The sequence below is a fragment of the Hyaena hyaena genome, unplaced genomic scaffold (assembly GCF_003009895.1).
Source record: "Hyaena hyaena isolate Hyena2069 unplaced genomic scaffold, ASM300989v1 scaffold_50, whole genome shotgun sequence".
Classification (NCBI taxonomy): Eukaryota; Metazoa; Chordata; class Mammalia; order Carnivora; family Hyaenidae; genus Hyaena; species Hyaena hyaena.
The window spans coordinates 347,303-363,599 of NW_024080682.1; the positions used below are offsets into that span (position 1 = coordinate 347,303).

A 16,297-nucleotide genomic window follows, 5' to 3' on the forward strand; every position below is an offset into this window, starting at 1 on the left:
GTGTGTGTGTGTGTGTGTGTGCGCATCTCCCCTCCCCTGCTCACACTTTCTCTCAAAAATAAACATTTAAAAAATTAAAAGAAAAGCCCCCCCTCCCCCACAAAATGGGCACACTGCCCACCATGCTACTGGCAGGTGTGCAAAATGGTAGAATTCCCTCAGTGGGGAATTTTGTGGTATCTACCAAATTATCCATTTAGTTGCCTCTTGACCCAGCAGTTCTATTTCTGGAAATTTACATTGTGCAATGGTACTGAGGGCACCACTGTTTACAATGGAAGACTGGAAACCCCCGATGTCCATCCATGGGAGTGTGAGTAGATGAAAGTTGGTCCGCCCACATAATGGAATAGAACGCAGCTATTTAAAAAATGGGGAAGCTTTCCAGCTACTAGGTATTCCGTGGTCTCCAGGATGGTTTTAAGTGGGAAAAAAAATTTGGGCCCCCATGTTCCCCGGGAGGGTGGCTAGTGAGCCCATAGTCCCTGCGGCAGAGGAGGGCCTCGGCATGGGGAGGTGGGAGGAGGACTCTGAGACAGACCGCTCCCGGACTTGAGACCCGCAGACACACCAGCCATGCAGGCTGGGCTGCTGGGGGCTTGAATCTGCCGACGCCAAACTTCCCACCACTTTCCAGCTTGGTCAAGAGCCAGCTCCTCTCTTTGTGAAGAAACAAATTATCCCAAGCGAGGTCAGTGGGAAGGGAGGAGAGACAAAATGAGGGAAGGGACTTGGGCAAGTGACCCTCAACCCAACCGCAAGGGCCGCAGCTGGGAACCGAGAGGGCCATTAAGGCACCCCCAGCCCCGACTTATCTCCAGGCTCCCCTCAAGCCTTCCCCAGGATGGCTGTGGTTTTCCGCTGGCGCCTCTGGTCTCCACGGCCACGCCCCTCCCCCCCAACACACCGCACTAATGGCTCAGCCTGGGGCCCCAGGGACCTTCCCCGCCCCCCAGACTGCTCTGCGGGCCCCCTTGCCCCCTCACTGCTGAAACCCAATCCTCTGCGGCAGCTCAGGCTCAGCAGAGCCGCCTCCAGCAGAGCGGCCCCTGCCTCCCAAGTCCGCTGCGCCCTACCCGGTCTCTCCCGCGGAGCCCCTGCTGGGTCCTGGAGACGGCTGAGCGAACCTGCCGACCTGCCTGCGGGCCAGTGCCTTCCCACTTCCTGGTTTGGGCTCCTCTCCCCACTCTCTCCTCCCCTCTCCTCCCCTGCAGTGACCCCTGCCCGGCCCTTCCCAGTCCTCGGACTGTCTCCTTCCAGGCCCCTGCAGCCTGGTCACCGCTCCCAGACCCTCTCAGGGTCCCCCACCCTGGACCTCAGCCATGAAGCCCCATCCCGGGTCAGAGGAGGCCCCGCGAGCAGCTTCAGACATCCGCGTGTTCGCCAGCAGCTGCACGATGCACGGGCTGGGCCGCGTCTTCGGCCCCGGGGGCCTGACGCCACGCCGAGGGCTGTGGGCCACAGCCCTGCTCCTGTCCCTGGCCGCCTTCCTCTACCAGGTGGCCGAGAGGGCACGCTACTACGGGGAGTTCCACCACGAGACAGCCCTGGACGAGCGCGAGAGCCACCGGCTCACCTTCCCCGCCGTCACCCTGTGCAACATCAACCCGCTGCGCCGCTCGCGCCTCACGCCCAACGACCTGCACTGGGCCGGGCCCGCGCTGCTGGGCGTGGAGCCCCCTGAGCACGCCGCCTTCCTGCGCGCCCTGGGCCTGCCCCCCGCGCCGCCCGGCTTCATGCCCAGTCCCACCTTCGACATGGCTCGACTGTATGCCAGGGCCGGACACACCCTGGAGGACATGCTGCTGGGCTGCCGCTACCGGGGCTGGCCGTGCGGGCCCGAGAACTTCACCGCGGTGAGCTGGCCACCGGCCCGGCCCCCCAGGGACCCGCAATTCCCCAGCATGGCCGGCCCAGCCTCCCCCTAAGCTAAGGGATCTTCACACCTGGGCCGGGGATCCTTTCCTTCCCAGCCAGGCGATGGGCTCCCCCGCCCACCAGGGCCTTTTTGTCCAGCCCGGAGACTGCCCTCCCTGGGGACCCCTCCCTGCCACTCAGCTGGACTGCAACGGACAAGGTCATGCCTCCCAGCGCAGGGCACTCACCCGGGCTGGCTCTGGGCCCAAGCTCTGGGCTGTGGAGCCCCGGCTCCTGGGGCCAGCGTGGAGGAGTGGGCTCGTTCTCCCTCTGCCTCTCCAACATTCTGCCAGGCCTGGAGGAGGGCGACTGAGACCCACTTCCTTTCTTGCCATTCTCTGAAGAAACACTTGTCCTTACAGGCTGTGTCCTGGGCTGGGGGGCTGGGGGGTGCCGAAGAAGGGGGAGGAGGGGCTGCGGTGACGGGAGCCCACAGGGGTCCAACTAGATGTGCCGGTATGAGGGAGGGGGTGGGGGCATTGAGATGTGGGTTCCGTGTTCAAAGAGACCAAACAGAAGATGGGGGAGGAGAGGTCTCGTGTTGGCCTGGGGGAAAGGGCTGGCCGGGCTCCTTGTTCCCCAGTGAGGTCTGTTCCCTGTCTGCTCACCCACAGATCTTCACCCGGATGGGTCAGTGCTACACCTTTAACTCGGGCGCAGATGGGGCAGAGCTTCTCACCACTCCCAAGGGCGGCATGGGCAACGGGCTGGAGATCATGCTGGACGTGCAGCAGGATGAGTATCTGCCCGTGTGGAGGGACATGGGTATGGGGGCACGTGTGTCAGGCTGGAGTGGTGGCAGAGACAGCGTACAAAAGGCTCTGGGAAGCGGAGGAGGTGCTAGGAAGGGCCCCAGAGTACATCCTTTCCTGTGAAAGGGGAGGCGCAGGGTTGGCTAGTCACAGTCCTGGGGCGAGGGGGTCTGCAGCAGGGAGTCCCCTGGGACACAGGCCTCAGGGTCCCCCTCTCCCCTGCAGAGAAGACCCCATTTGAGGTGGGGGTCCGAGTGCAGATCCACAGCCAGGAGGAGCCGCCCACCATTGACCAGCTGGGCTTCGGGGCGGCCCCCGGCTACCAGACCTTCGTGTCCTGCCAGCAGCAGCAAGTATCCTCCCCAGGCTTTTCCAACCCCTTCCTTCGGCCCAAAACATCCCAGAACATCCCAGGGTCTCTGGCCCTCCGCACGCCTTCTCGGTGACCGCTTACATGGCATTTGGCCACCGGCCCCACTTCTCCCTGAAGCCTCCTTAACCCGCCCAACTACAGCTGAGCTTCCTGCCACCACCCTGGGGTGACTGCAGCTCCGCATCTCTGGACCCCGACTTTGAGCCGGAACCTTCTGGTCCCCTGGGTCCTCCCAGCCCCAGCCCGGGCCCCCAACCCCCCTATAGTCTGATGGGGTGCCGCCTGGCCTGTGAGGCCCGCTATGTGGCTCGGAAGTGCGGGTGCCGAATGATGCATATGCCAGGTAAGGAGCTGGGGAGGGGGGCGAAGGCGGGGTTGGGGGCGTCCAAGCTCGGGCCAAGGAGCAAGGAGCCTGGGGACTGCTCCTGAGCGGCCTCCTCCACCACCCCCCCAGGCGGGGCGCCGGTGTGCAGCCCCCAGCAATTCAAGGACTGCGCGCACCCGGCGCTGGGTAAGGGGCAGACCTCCCCCGCATCCCCGCCCCTGCTCGGCTCTGGCTACCGGACCCGCCGGCCAGCCGGGTGGCCCTGACTCAGGCGACTGTGGCCCGCAGACGCCATGCTGCGGAAGGACGCGTGCACCTGCCCCAACCCCTGCGCCAGCACGCGCTACGCCAAGGAGCTCTCCATGGTGCGGATCCCGAGCCGCGCCTCCGCCCGCTACCTGGCCCGGAAACACAACCGCAGCGAGGCCTACATCGCGTGAGCCGGGCCAGCCGGGGTGGGGCGGGGCGGTGGGGGGGGGGGGGAGGCACCCTCGGGCGGGGCGGTAGGAGCGGTGGGGCGGCACCCTCAGGCGGGCGAGCCTTCGTGCGCACACCCGGGTGGGACACCAGCTTGCACATCATCGCGGGGCTCCCGGGACCCTGGCCAAGCTGTTTAACCTTTCTGACACCATCTCTTCTGCAAAGGGGGCGGTGACACCCGTCCCAAGACTTTAAAAGGAGTCGCAGACGGGGAGATCGGGCACCTCTCTCCTGCCAGCAGCTGGCAGGGGGTGTCCAGCGAGCTTTCCTGGTGTCTTTTCCTCCAGAGAGAACGTGCTGGTGCTGGACATCTTCTTTGAGGCCCTCAACTATGAGACCGTGGAGCAGAAGAAGGCCTATGAAGTGTCAGAACTGCTTGGTGTGTGTGTGTGTGTGTGTGTGTGTGTGTGTGTGTGTGTGTGTGTGTGTGTGTGTGAGAGAGAGAGAGAGAGAGAGAGAGAGAGAGAGAGAGAGCGCGCGTATGCATGTCACCCAGGAGTCTGGGGAGGCAAGGGCCCAGCAGGTGGCTGTGAGCTGATGGGTAACCTGGTCTCCACAGGCGACATTGGGGGCCAGATGGGGCTGTTCATCGGGGCCAGCCTGCTCACCATCCTTGAGATCCTGGACTACCTCTGCGAGGTGGGCCTGAGCCCCAGCTGGGGGAGGGGGAAGGATCGGTGCATAAGATCCAGGAGGTGTGCAATGGCCACACCCCCCCCACTGCTTGTCCCCAGGTGTTTCGAGACAGGGTCCTGGGATACTTCTGGAACCGAAAGCACTCCCAAAGGCACTCTAGCACCAATCTGGTAACAACGCCTCCTTCCTCCTTTACCACCTCCAACATCTCCCCCTGAGGCCTAGAACACCATCCCCACCCAGCTGAGGGAAGAATGGTGGGGGAGGAGCGTGCAGTGACTGGCTGGTCCCCGGAAGGAGGACTCCTCCCCACCTCTGAACCTCTCCCTCCTCCCACAGCTTCAGGAAGGGCTGGGCAGCCATGGAACCCAAGTTCCCCACCTCAGCCTGGGCCCCAGGTAACAAGAAATGGCTCACTATTTCAAGGGAGGAGGGGCAGGTCCAGTCTAGAGGGTGACATTGAGGTTCAGGAGGGCAGGGTGGTGGTTGCAAGGCCTCTTGTCCCACCGCTGTGGTCTGGGTCTCACCAGGGCCCCCACCCCTCCCTGTGCCGTCACCAAGACCCTGTCTGCCTCCCACCGCACCTGCTACCTCGTCACACGGCTCTAGACCCGGCTTCTGTGTCTTCCGGGCTGCGCCTTGACATCCTGGACGGGCCCCGCCTGCACAGGTCTCTGCCCTCTTCACCCCAAATAAAGTTCTAGTGCATCAGCCTCAGCGGTTTCTCTCACAGCCAGACTAGTCAGGCCAAGGTCAAAGAGGACCTCCGCCGGCCAACATCCAGTGGATAGCGCCTAAAATGTAGGTGGGTCCCCCGTCAACGGCCATGAATCTCTTGGGGCGAAGAGGGTAGTGAGAGGGGACCCTCCATTTGCACCCCAGCATGAAGGGAGTTTATCAAAATGACATCTCAGAGAAAAAGGCGCTCAGAGGCAGGTAGCAAGGCAAAGAGGAGTCAGCAGGAGAACAGCTATGTTCGGGGGCCTTAGACCATGACTCTTTGTTCACGTTGGGGACCCAGCGCCAGCACACCACCCGTCTCCACGGAACGGCTCTGCTTCTCCAACCTCCCCAAAGAGCACAAGGTCCCCGGCCCCAGCTACCGCCCCGTCCCTGCTCTTTCTCTGTACCCCAAATACTGGGAAACTAACAAGGGAGCGGGAAAGGGATGCTCCTGATCTAACCACATCTTTGGATCGCTGCTGTCCCAGCCTGCCCGCCTGGCTGTGGGGGAGAGGGGTGGGGATGAAGAAGGGAAGGGTGGGGAGGTACACGTGGGATGTGGAGAACCATGAAGAAAGGCCCAGCCCTTTTCTCCACATTCTGGCGGAAGACCGTCTTTACTCTGACACTGGCTGCCCAGCCCTGGGCAGAGGGAGGGAGGGAGGGGCGTACGTGCCAGCCTAAGCACACGTGTGGGGGGTGCTGCCCCGAGCCCCCCGTGTCAGGCCACTCAGAGTAGTGGAGCAAAGGCTGGAACCACCGGGCTGGGTCTGAGCCAGATGCGAGAGGATGGAGAGGGTGGCAGAGACCCCTGCCCAAGCCCACCCCCTCTCAGAGCCACTCCACCACATCAGCCACACTGTGGGAAAGGAGCCAATTTATGAAATTAAATAAAGTCCACAGAGGGAGTGAAGAACGCGGCCCGGGGCACCTCCACCCCGGCCGGGCCCAGCACAGCTGGGGCTCAGCACACCGTGCACCCCTGCTTTTCCTACCCTCCCAGGAGGGGGCTTCGCTAGGCCAGGCCCCAGCCTGGCCAAGGTCCTGGGGCCTACGGGGGGCAGAAGTCGGAGAAGTAGGGATGCTGCAGGGCCTCTTCTGCCGAGATGCGCTGGACAGGGTTACATTTCAGGAGGTTCTAGGGGCGCGAAGAGAGGCGTGGCGGGGTCAGGCTGGGTCAGCTGCCTCCAGCCGCGGCCTCCCCCAGACCTCCTGACGAGGGTCTGGATCCCACCCCCGACCCCTGCCCTTGGTCACCTGTAGAAGGTCCCTCCCTGTGGCATTGAGCTTGGGTACGACGTTCACCAGGGACGTTGTGGCCGGGTACATCGGGTAGGGCTGTGGGGGTGCAGGGAGAGTCAGACCCGCGGTCTGGGGGCCTGGAGGCTGCTAGAGCTGGGAAGCAGAAGGGGCCCCTCTATTCCCCGCCACACCTTATAGTCCGGCAGCTTGGTCATGGCAGGCCACTGCTCCTCGGTTGGTGTCCCCAGAAGCGTGTCCACGGGGTCAAGGATCACTCAGGTGGAAAGGGCCAGGTGGGTGAGGGGCTCTTCCCCTCCTCGTAGTGGGTGGGGGGTTCTCACACCCACCTCCACACCCCTCACCTTATCCCACAGCGCAGGACAGAAGCAGGACCCAGAGCGTGCGTGTTCCCGCGGCACCAGGCACTTTACAAACATTCGCTCCTCTGACCTAAACCCTGATGTCTGCTCCTGATGAGATGGTCGGGCTTCTCCTACTCCCACATCTAATCCCCCCGCTGCTTTTGGCCTTCATCCTGAGGATTCACTTCTCGTGGAGGGGCCTGCTCATGGCTACTCCCCCAGGCGAGCCCTCCTTGTCCGCAGGTCATACAAGCTCCAGCCGGTCGCTCCAATCAGCCCTGAGACCACAGCGCTGTCGGCCCTCCATCCCCTCGCCCAAAGCCACCCCCTATCCTGGCCCAGCCCATGCACTCTGAGCTCCGTGGGATCCTTACTCCCCTTCATTTTTTTTAAAAGTAAACTCCACGCCCCACGTGGGGCTCAAACTCATGACCCCCGATCAAGATGCGATCAAGAGTCACACGACTACCGACTGAGCCAGCCAGGTGCCCCCTCTTTCTCCACTTCAGAGGCTCGGGGCGAAGGGAAATGTCGAAGGATATCGGAAGATTCTCTTCAACTGGTCGTCTACGTCATTGCCGGGGAAAAGAGGCCGCCCCGCGTTGGCCAGCTCTAGGGGGTGGAGGGGAAACACGAAGACCCCTCATTCCCATGGCGCCCTCTGTGTGTTCCATCCCCAACCCCAAGGGCCTCACACCCTCCCCCAGAGGGGACACCCCAGACCCGACGTGTCCACTCAGATGGGAGACACAGTGCCTCTGCAGACCCCCGGCATGTCACCTGCAAAGATGCAGCCGGCCGACCACATGTCGATGGATGTGGAGTACAGCTTGGCCCCAAAGAGGACATCCGGTGGGCGGTACCACAGCGTGACCACCTGGAGAAGACCCCACCCACAGTGACCCCCACTTAGAGGGCTGGGGGGGAGGGGCTCAGTGAGGAGGGGAAAAAACGTCATGGGTCCTGGAGTAGGAGGTGAAAGATGCTCAGAGGGGACCTCCCCTCCCTTACCCCCATATCCCACCCCCCTCCAGCTCACCTCGGCTGAGTAACAGCGAACCGGGATCCCAAAGGCTCGAGCCAAGCCAAAATCGGCCAATTTCAGCTCCCCGTTCTGAGCGGAGATGGGAAGGGACTTTGAGAGGGGGTTTTCAACAGTCCCAGGGCGGGCCTCCTTCTTCTGCCTCCCCAGCCCAGCTCCCCCCCCATCACGTGTGCCTCCCCAACCACCCACCTTCTCCCCAAGAGGTACCCTGTTTATTAGCAGGTTCTGGGGCTTCAGGTCCCTGTGCAACACGTTGCGGCTGTGACAGAATCCCAGGCCTTTCAGCAGCTGGAAGAGGAAGGACTGTGGGGTGGAGGGGGGTGCAGGGGAGAGTGTCAGACCTTCTGGAAGGAGGCTGCACCCAGTGGTGGGTCATGTTCCCCTCTTCACCCTCAAAACCCTACCCATCTTTCAGCGACACCATCACTTCATTATGGAGGACCCGCTGCGTGTGGAGCTGGGTATAAATGAACGGTGAGTGGGGGCCCGGGTCCCCACCCTTCTGGAACTTACAGCCTAGTGGGCCTTCCCACCCTCCCACACGGATCTCTCCCCGAACTGGCCTCAGGTAAGCACACACTTCGTAGCCGTCAATATATATGCTGGGCTGTATTATTCAGCACTGCTTCCCCCGGGACCCGGGGCAAGTGCCAGGCACTTGGGTCTAGCACAGTGCCTGGCACATAGCAAAGCGTCCGACAGGTATTTGTTCAATGAATGAATGAATGAATCTCTCTGAATCTCATTTTCTCATCTCTCAAGTGCAAATCATGTCACTGAGGATATCAAAGTGATACCCTCAGATCCCAGAGACCATGTCAAGGTGCTGGCTCAGGTGGGGGTGCTGGAGGGCAGAGACAGGGTTTTCTCATTCCCTGACACCCCAGCATGTCGCCCCGCTCAGGACCTGAACTTGGCACTCAGAGGGTGCCTATACTGAAGGCAGAGTCCCCCTCGGCCTCAACGAGTCTCCAGCACACTACCCCTCACCTTCACAATTTCAGGATCTAGGTCACCATTGCAGCTGTCGAAATACTTCTTCAGGTCCTAAAAAGGGATGGGGGTAGGGAGCGTGACACGGTTTAACCTCAGCCTGGGCCCCTATACCCTCCCCCAAGGCTACTGTCCCCCAAGTTCCCCCTTCACCTGGTCACAGAACTCAAAAACCAAAGTCAGCTTCTTGTCGCTGTGCAGGACGTCATGAAGCCTGGGGAGGAGGGAGGACTCAGCGGGGCAGGTCCACGAGTTTCAGCCTCGGATCCCCGAGGGATCTGGATCGGCCCATCCCTGACCCCAGCATCAGCCCAGCCCATCTCTGAAGCCCCGCCCCTCCTCCAACTGACCACAGAGGCAAGGAGGGCCCTGCCCATCTACACACCTGACGATGTTCTTGTGCTTCAGCTCTTTGAGGAGGCAGATTTCCCGAAGGGCTGAGCTCGGCACTCCCTACACATGGGAGGGGGCCGGGCGGGCAACAGTCACATCCCACCCCACCTGGGCCCTCAACACCCTCCCTAGCCCCGGTGTCCCAGTCCTACCTCATCATCGTCATCCAGCCTCACCCGTTTCAGAGCCACGATCTCATGGGTCTCTCGGTTTTTGGCCTTGAATACTGTTCCGTAGGTGCCTAGAGGAAGGTCAGGGGTGAGGGTGAAGATGGGACACCCTCCCCACCCCAGGAAGTCCCTGTCAGGAGAGCAGGCAACGTGGGAGTGGGTTATTTCTGATGCCTGGAGGAGTAAGGGAAGAGACTGACGTGAAAGCTCAGCATTTGAAGAGCTGTGTAAAGGAGGATGGGGCTGAGAAGGTGCCTGGAGCTGGATGGCTCAGGCGCGTCTGCGGCGGGCATAGGCTGCAGCCGCGAGGGTAAAGAGGTCTCCAATAAAGGCGGTGTTTCCGGAGGGTCTGGGGGTGGTGGGCAGGTCTGGGAGAAAAGTGAGGGTCGGCAGAAACGTTGAGGTTGGAGGTCTGCATGGAGCACTGAGGCTGGGGGCTGGGTGAGAGCCTGCAAAGGGTGCCGAGGCTAGGGGCGGAAGATGCAGGAAGTGTTAAGGTCGGCAGGTAGGTCTCCAGGCGGTGCTGAGGTTGGGAACGGGCGTCTGCGGGAGATGCTAACGGGAAGGATAGGTGTCTGCAAGGAGTGTTGAGCTCGGGGCCGGGGCTGCAGTCAGTGCTGAGGTCGGAGCCTGTGGGTATTGCTGACGGTAGAGGAACCAGGGCTGCAAGGAATGCTGAAGGGTCTGTAGAGGAAGATCTTGCAGGAACATCTCGTAGTCCCATTACCTTCCCCAATCTTCTCGAGTTTCTCGTATTTCTGCATCGCGGCAGCCGCGGGGACCCCTACGGGCCCTGGGTTCTAAGACTCCGGCCCCGGCGTTGCAGAGGAGGCGGCACCCCGGCCTCCGGTCCTGCCCCGCCTCCCCCCTCCGACTGCGCAAGGGCTTCTGGGGCGTGTAGTATTCATAGTACCCAGGTTTCCCAGCAATGTCCCGGGCATTAGAAGACAAAAAGACTACAACTCCCAGCAGGCTGCGCGAAGGCTCTCTGCAGCACTCGCTTCCCGGGGCCCCGCTTCGACAGCGGAGCAAAACCTTGGACTTCAAGTCCCAGGAAGCATCGCGTGTCCGCTTTCTGGGCCTCACAGCCGTAGCGCCACGGCTCCCAGCGTGCCCTGCTCGCTGTGTGATCACAACTTTATTTTGAAAAGGGCCTCTCTGGGACTACACATTCCAGAATGCAGTAGGGTGGGGGTGGGGCGCTCTCTGGGGTTTGGGGTTTGGCGGCCTGCATCCCCGGCCCGGATGGCTGCGCTCTGACGCGACCGATGGTGTCGAGGTCCCAACAACCTCCTGACAATCGCACTACGGATTTCCACCTCTCCCCAGGTCATCGGGAGAGCTCAGGGTTGGTTGGGGAGTGGCTCCGAGCCATGTCTTGATGATGACTTCACAGGGACCAGCTGAACCACACACAGGGCTGGGAAGAGAGGCAGGTGTGCCCCTGGATTTAACATACGCCAGGGACCCCTCTCTGCCCTCGGCCCCGTGTGCCGTCTCGGAGCCCACCCGACTCCAGCCGTTCGCTACACTGTGACAGCCCAAGGCAAGCTGGCTGGAACACTGGGAGTCCCCCCCTCCCCCCACCCCCCATACCAGTCTGGAGAGCCCGGGCCCACCGGAGTCAACCAGGGTGTGGCCGAGGACCGGCAGGTCGGCTACCGCCCTCAACAGACAGCAGCACAGACAGATGCTATACTTGCAGCAGCCTTGACCTCATCCCTTAAGGAGTTGATTATAGATTTTCTTGCGCTCCTCTCTAATTGTCTCATGATTGCATTCTTGAGGGCTGTGAACTGGACAAAAAACGGCCCCAAACAGCACTCCTCAGCACCAAAACCATAGTTGGTGCTAAGCATTTGTTAATTAACTCGTTTAGATCTGTTTTCTTTTTTCTTTAATGTTTTATTTATTTTTAGGAGAGAGAGAGAGAGAGAGACAGCGTGAGCAGGGGAGGGTCAGAGAGAGAGGGAGTCACAAGCTGAAACAGGCTCCAGGCTCCGAGCTGGCAGTCAGCACAGAGCCCGACGCGGGGCTCGAACCCACGAACTGCGAGATCATGACCCAAGCGAAAGTCGGACGCTTAACGGACTAAGCCACCCAGGCGCCCCTAGATCTGTTTTCTGCATACACAATGCTGTGCTTCATTCACCTGGTGGCATACTAAAAAAATAAAAACATTTCAAAAAGAAAAGTATACTTCTCCTCTGGAAGAATTTATCATTTAGTTGGGAAAACCAGAAATACACAGAGAGATCTTTAACGGCAGGTGATGATTATAATATGCTTCGCGGAGGGAGGTCGCCGCGGGGAAACCTCTCCGAGGCAGAGGTCCCCGGTTCGAAAAGTCTAGGTCAGCTCAGGGTAATGGGAATCCAACCTCCAGCAGCCATCACTCCTATCGCCAACCCTCTCCCGCCCCCCAGGCAAAGACACGGCCTTCCTTGGAGATTACTGGGGAGGGGGTAGTGGGGGGGTGGCTGGTAGGAGGAGAATCTTGACCCGATGCATTTGTATTTCAAGTTCCTCCGCCCCGAATTTCCCGATCATTTTTGTGTCTCTGTTTTCCTGCCTGGGATCCCCAGCGTGAGGCGGGCTCCCTTCCGTCCCGAAGTGCCTAATGCGGCCAAGAGACGGCGTCCCCAGGGTGCCCAAGTCCCGTGCGGGGAAGCCCGGGCGGCGGCCTCACGGGACGGAGCCGAAGGACAGAGGGTGGCCGCCGGGCTCCCAGGGCCGGGCGGTGTCTGGGAAGCGCGCCTCCGTTCCCGGGTCTCGGCTCCGGCTCTCCGCTCCCCCACCCGCTGCGGCGGGGCCGCGCACGGTGCGCCGGGGGGCGCGCACGCAGGGGGCTGGCCTGCCCGCGGCGCGGGGGAAAGTTGAGTTGGGAGAAGTTGGGAGCTGCGGGGGTGCGCCCCGAGGTGGGCACTAGGGAGTCGTCGGGAGCGCGCGAGGGCTCCGGAGAAGGGGGAGAGACCCCGAGACCCCCGGGGCACGAAGTCCAGAGCAAGCGGGTAAGCGGAGAGGTGGCAGCGGAGGGCCAGGGCCGCGGAGGGAGGAAGGGAGGGGGAAGGAAAGGGGGGAACTCGGGACTCGGAGCAGGGAGGGAGTGGAAGTGGAGGAAGGGGCGGAGACTGGGGCGCGGGGAAGCGAGGTCTTGGGGAGACGGGTGCCGAGGCGCGCGGAGTGTTGGGCGGGAGCGGGATCAGGGGTCCGCTGTTTAGAAGAACCTAAATCGTGGGTGCCGCGCCCCCTGCCACCAGGAGGGGGTAGTCTCTGGGAGGCGCCGCCGGCCTTCCCGATTCCTGGGCGGGCTCCAGACGATACCCCTTCCCTAAGACCCCCTACTCTATTCTTAAGGCCCATCCAGGGTCGCCCCGGGCCGCTGCCCCCGACCTCCGGGTTGGGAGGCGGAGCTGGGAAGGGAGGGGGTGGCGGGTCAGGTCAGGACAAGGGGTCAGGCAGAAGAGGGAGCACCTGGGTGGGGATGAGAAAGACGAGCCTGGAGAGTTGGACCTGACTCCAGGGGGGCTGGTTTGTCTGGGTGGGGAGCCCGTGCTGAATGTGGGGGCCGCGCTGCCTAAAAGCCACTTTACCCTCCTCCCTCCGCCCCCCACCCCAACCCCGCCAGCCCCACGTCGAAGAGCTGTGGAATGTGCGAGTTCACTTGCGGGGTGGTTAATGCCCAAGTAGGGGTCCGGGGTGCTAATCCCTTGGGCAGGGGTGGGGGAGATGCTAATCCTCCGGGCCGGTCGGGGCTGGTCCCGGAATGTGCCCCCACCCCGGATTATCGGCACCGATGTTCTGGACAGAAGCTGCTTTGTGTTCTGGGCCGGCGGGGAGGGGGTGGGGGGGAGTACACTGAGGGCACAGCCTGGAAGTGGGAGTGGGGCACCTGCAGGTGCTCAAGACACCACACACCCTTCTCCCACGGGGGGAAGGGGGGGGCCCTCACAGTGCCCCTCTCCCCCACACCAGACGTGATCTGGCCAAAGGCCTGCGGGGGGGGGGGGAGGTGACGAGAGCATCAGCTGAGTGGGAGCGCTTGCCAAGAATGTGTTGCCCAGGCTCCCCACCCTGGCCTGACCCCCCAGATGTATATTGTTTGACCCTACACTGACCTGTCTTATGCCCGAGTTCGCCCTAAGTGGAACACCGTGACCCCCTCCCCCAACAACGCACAGGGGAACTTCAGTATTTTACTTTGGAGAACCTTGGGTGCCCGCCTTCGCCGCTAGGAATGAGTACCCTGCTTTGCCCTGGTCAGGTTCCTTAACCGCAACTGTTCTGCTTCCCCGCCACACACAACAGTGCCCTCCCCAGACACCCCTACAGTCACAGTCAGGAGGGCGTCAGCCCTGCCACTCAGATTTTCCTGGCTCCGGGCTAGGGGAGGGGAGGGATCAGGACAGCCCCTGAGGGCAGAACCTCAGGGTTTCTGTGCCCACCCTCTTCCCAGCCCGTCACGTGCCCCTCCCCCATTATAAAGCTCCGACCCGCCAGTGCCCGCCGCCGTCCCTTCCTCCCTCCCACTGAGTGAGTGGAGTTGGGCTCCTGCCCCTCCCCCAGGGAGCACCTTCATCAGGGGAGGGGGCACAGCCCTGGGTCTGGTGTCTCTGCCACCCCCTTGCTTGCTGTTTGGGGCTCCCTCCAGTCTCTCCTTTCCTCCCCACCCCCACTCTGCTCCACGGGGTGTCTACCTCTCCCCAGGTTACTCCTCTCTTGTTCAGCCCCCATTGGGTGCCACCGTTCACTGCTGATTCTGGCTCCGCCTGTCTTCTCCCCCTCTCTCCTCCGTTCCCCACCCTGATTTCTGCTGCTTTTTCTGTAGGTCCGGGCCTGGACTCCCCCTTGTCCCCCGGCCCCTTTTAGCAGCCTCTCCTACCTTCTCTCCTTTCTTGCTCCCCTTGGTCACTTGGCCCTTTGTGGCCTCCTCTGCCTCAGTCCTCTCCGCTCTATGTTTCTCTTTTCTTCCTGGAAGTAACTCTTTTCTTTGCCCTCCGGCCTCTAAGGGCCACCCTGAAGCCCTTCATAGGCTGGACGATCCCGAGCAGCGGGACGACCGCTCGGTGCCAGCTGGCGGGAGTTCCTGAGACCCGTTCTCCACCCCCCCTCTCCCCGGGCTGGGTGACTGCTGGGGGGCTGAGCAAGGCCGGGGCGCTCCTGCCTGGCGGCCTGCTCTCACGTGACCGGTCCTCTCCCCCTGCTCAGGTTATGCCGCCGCCTTGTTGCCCTGAAAGCCGCAGTGACAGTGAAAAGGGCTAAGATTTGGCCATGAGCAGCGCCCCCCGGCGCCCCGCCTCGGGCGCAGATTCTTTCTGTACTGTGAGTATTGCCTGGCCCGCCCCACCGCCCCTCCCATGGCCACAGGTGCTCTGGGGGGGGGGGTCCACATCACACAGGGGAGTGAGCGCGTGTGTGTGGAAGGGGAGCCTCTGATGGATTGGGGCGGGGCACTGCCATCCTCCCCTGGGCCTTATGGGGTCTCGGGTGTCTGGGATGCGTTTTGGTGGTGGTCCTTCTGCGCTACTTCCAGTCCTGTGGAGGGACTTGAGGCTGTTTCTTAAAGCCCCGAGTGGCTCTTGAACCTCAGAGAGGGAGGAACTTTGGGGACCCTGGGTCTGTAACCTGGCGACCCCCTCTGACCCAGCTTCAGAGGCAGTAGCGCCCTAGCACAGTGGTCCTGGGCCGTTCGCTTGCAGCGACAGCCCCGCCCCTGGCCCCACGTGCCACCCAGGCCCGCCCTGCCCGGCCCCACGTGGCCACCGCCCCACTTGGCCCCCTCCCGATTTTCCTGAGGAGTGTAATGATTAACCCCAAGTGCCACGATCAGCCCCTTATTGGTCATCTGGCCCGGCGGGGCACGTGACTGGGAAGGGGCTCGGCTGGTCCCCTCCCCCTCCTTCCCGAGTTCACCCCTGCCGCCATGGACTTCCTCCTGCGGCCTCAGGTGCGAGGGGCTCTTGCCCCCCCTGCCCCCACCCTGGCTAGCTCCCTGTGCTCACTCGCTTCAGCCACCTCCTGCCGCCTTCCTCCTGCTGCTCATTCTGGTGAGAGTGGAGCCCGGCGCTTGGGGAATGGGCTAGAGCTGCTGAGGCGGGGGCTGGGGGGGGGAGAGCAAGCCCCCGACTCCTGTGTCTTGTATCCGGTATCCCTGCCACTCCCTGCTGCTCCTGTCCCCACCTCGGTGTCTCTCTCCAGGACCCGCCTTCTTCTTAATCCTCCTCCCCTTGCTCTTCTTGCTCCGGCCGCTGGCACTGCCACGGAGGGGGCTCCACACCCCGCCCTTGGAGATCCCGATGCCCTTGAGGTCCAGAAGCTCTTGAGCAAATATTTGGCGGTGCCTGGAGCTGAGACTGGCAGGGGTGGGGGGGGGGGTCGGACAAAGACTGCGGCTAGGCAGCAGGCTGCTTAGCTGGGCTGAGCTCTCCGAAGCGCCGCCACCGCCACCGCAGTCCGCCGCTCCTCTCCTGCAGTATGACTCAGGTGGGGGAGGGGAGAGAGGCGGGGCTAGGAGCCGGCGAGGGGCCCCAGGCTCGGTGGGGTGCCGCTGTGGTGGGGGGGGGGGCGTTCCTGACGAGGTGAAGCGCTGCATTCCTCTCCAGGGGCTAGGTTTCCGTTGGACTCAGAAGAGCCCAGGCCAGCCCGCCTGGGCACCTCCAGAAGTTACTTTTCAGGCTCGGGAGTTGTTCTCCGGCCGGAGGGGATTTGTTCACCATCAGCCGTGCGAACTGGCCAGTTCTGCCAGTTCTGCCTCAGGGCTGGAGACACTGGAGTCTCCGCACGTGCCCTAGAACGGACCCGAATGGGGACAGGCACCAATGCCAGGCGCAGATGGCCCTGGCATATGAGGGGAAGGCTGTGCTGCCGCTGGTGATGGGGGGGGGGG

General features: G+C 62.4%; 3 protein-coding genes across 5 annotated transcripts in view; 2 read left to right on the plus strand and 1 right to left on the minus strand.

Annotated features, from left to right (window-relative positions):
- The first annotated feature begins 1,229 nt into the window (after positions 1-1,229).
- ASIC3 (acid sensing ion channel subunit 3) lies at positions 1,230-5,187 on the plus strand. 3 transcript variants are annotated; one of them, XM_039230771.1, is made up of 11 exons: positions 1,230-1,856; positions 2,532-2,682; positions 2,895-3,022; positions 3,184-3,385; positions 3,497-3,553; positions 3,656-3,803; positions 4,135-4,226; positions 4,407-4,486; positions 4,582-4,653; positions 4,823-4,881; positions 5,014-5,162. In XM_039230771.1, exons 1-11 carry the CDS (start codon positions 1,323-1,325, stop codon positions 5,090-5,092), a joined length of 1,602 nt encoding a protein of 533 aa, XP_039086702.1. In that variant the 5' UTR covers positions 1,230-1,322; the 3' UTR covers positions 5,093-5,162. The 3 variants fall into 3 exon arrangements, with proteins under 3 accessions (XP_039086702.1, XP_039086703.1, XP_039086704.1); XM_039230772.1 differs by having other exon boundaries at positions 2,532-2,547; XM_039230773.1 differs by lacking the exon at positions 4,823-4,881 and having other exon boundaries at positions 5,014-5,187.
- Positions 5,188-6,066: 879 nt separating this feature from the next.
- CDK5 (cyclin dependent kinase 5) lies at positions 6,067-10,263 on the minus strand. The gene is made up of 12 exons (XM_039230674.1): positions 10,139-10,263; positions 9,394-9,482; positions 9,234-9,301; positions 9,002-9,062; positions 8,846-8,902; positions 8,063-8,158; positions 7,850-7,924; positions 7,591-7,687; positions 7,353-7,422; positions 6,640-6,700; positions 6,464-6,544; positions 6,067-6,344 (listed from the first exon to the last, which is right to left on the minus strand). Exons 1-12 carry the CDS (start codon positions 10,173-10,175, stop codon positions 6,258-6,260), a joined length of 879 nt encoding a protein of 292 aa, XP_039086605.1. The 5' UTR covers positions 10,176-10,263; the 3' UTR covers positions 6,067-6,257.
- Positions 10,264-12,262: 1,999 nt separating this feature from the next.
- The window catches only part of SLC4A2 (solute carrier family 4 member 2), a 15,264-nt gene continuing 11,229 nt past the window's right edge, over positions 12,263-16,297 (plus strand). Inside the window, exons 1-3 of the mRNA XM_039230696.1 lie at positions 12,263-12,422; positions 14,620-14,733; positions 15,423-15,458. Coding sequence (XP_039086627.1) covers positions 14,683-14,733; positions 15,423-15,458 — 87 coding nt within the window. The 5' untranslated portion in view covers positions 12,263-12,422; positions 14,620-14,682. The remainder of the gene's footprint in view (positions 12,423-14,619; positions 14,734-15,422; positions 15,459-16,297) is intronic.

Excerpts from the sequence above, each read along its gene's own strand:
- CDK5 (XM_039230674.1), bottom strand. The coding sequence starts at position 10,175 with ATGCAGAAATACGAGAAACTCGAGAAGATTGGGGAAG. Across the intron at positions 7,423-7,590 it reads GGCCGGCTGCATCTTTGCAG|AGCTGGCCAACGCGGGGCGG; the intron begins GTGACATGCCGG and ends TCCACCCCCTAG. Across the intron at positions 6,701-7,352 it reads CAGTTGAAGAGAATCTTCCG|GCTTCTGGGGACACCAACCG; the intron begins ATATCCTTCGAC and ends CCCCGTGGACAC.
- ASIC3 (XM_039230773.1), top strand. The coding sequence starts at position 1,323 with ATGAAGCCCCATCCCGGGTCAGAGGAGGCCCCGCGAGCAGCTTCAGAC. Across the intron at positions 2,683-2,894 it reads GCCCGTGTGGAGGGACATGG|AGAAGACCCCATTTGAGGTG; the intron begins GTATGGGGGCAC and ends TCTCCCCTGCAG. Across the intron at positions 3,023-3,183 it reads TGTCCTGCCAGCAGCAGCAA|CTGAGCTTCCTGCCACCACC; the intron begins GTATCCTCCCCA and ends GCCCAACTACAG.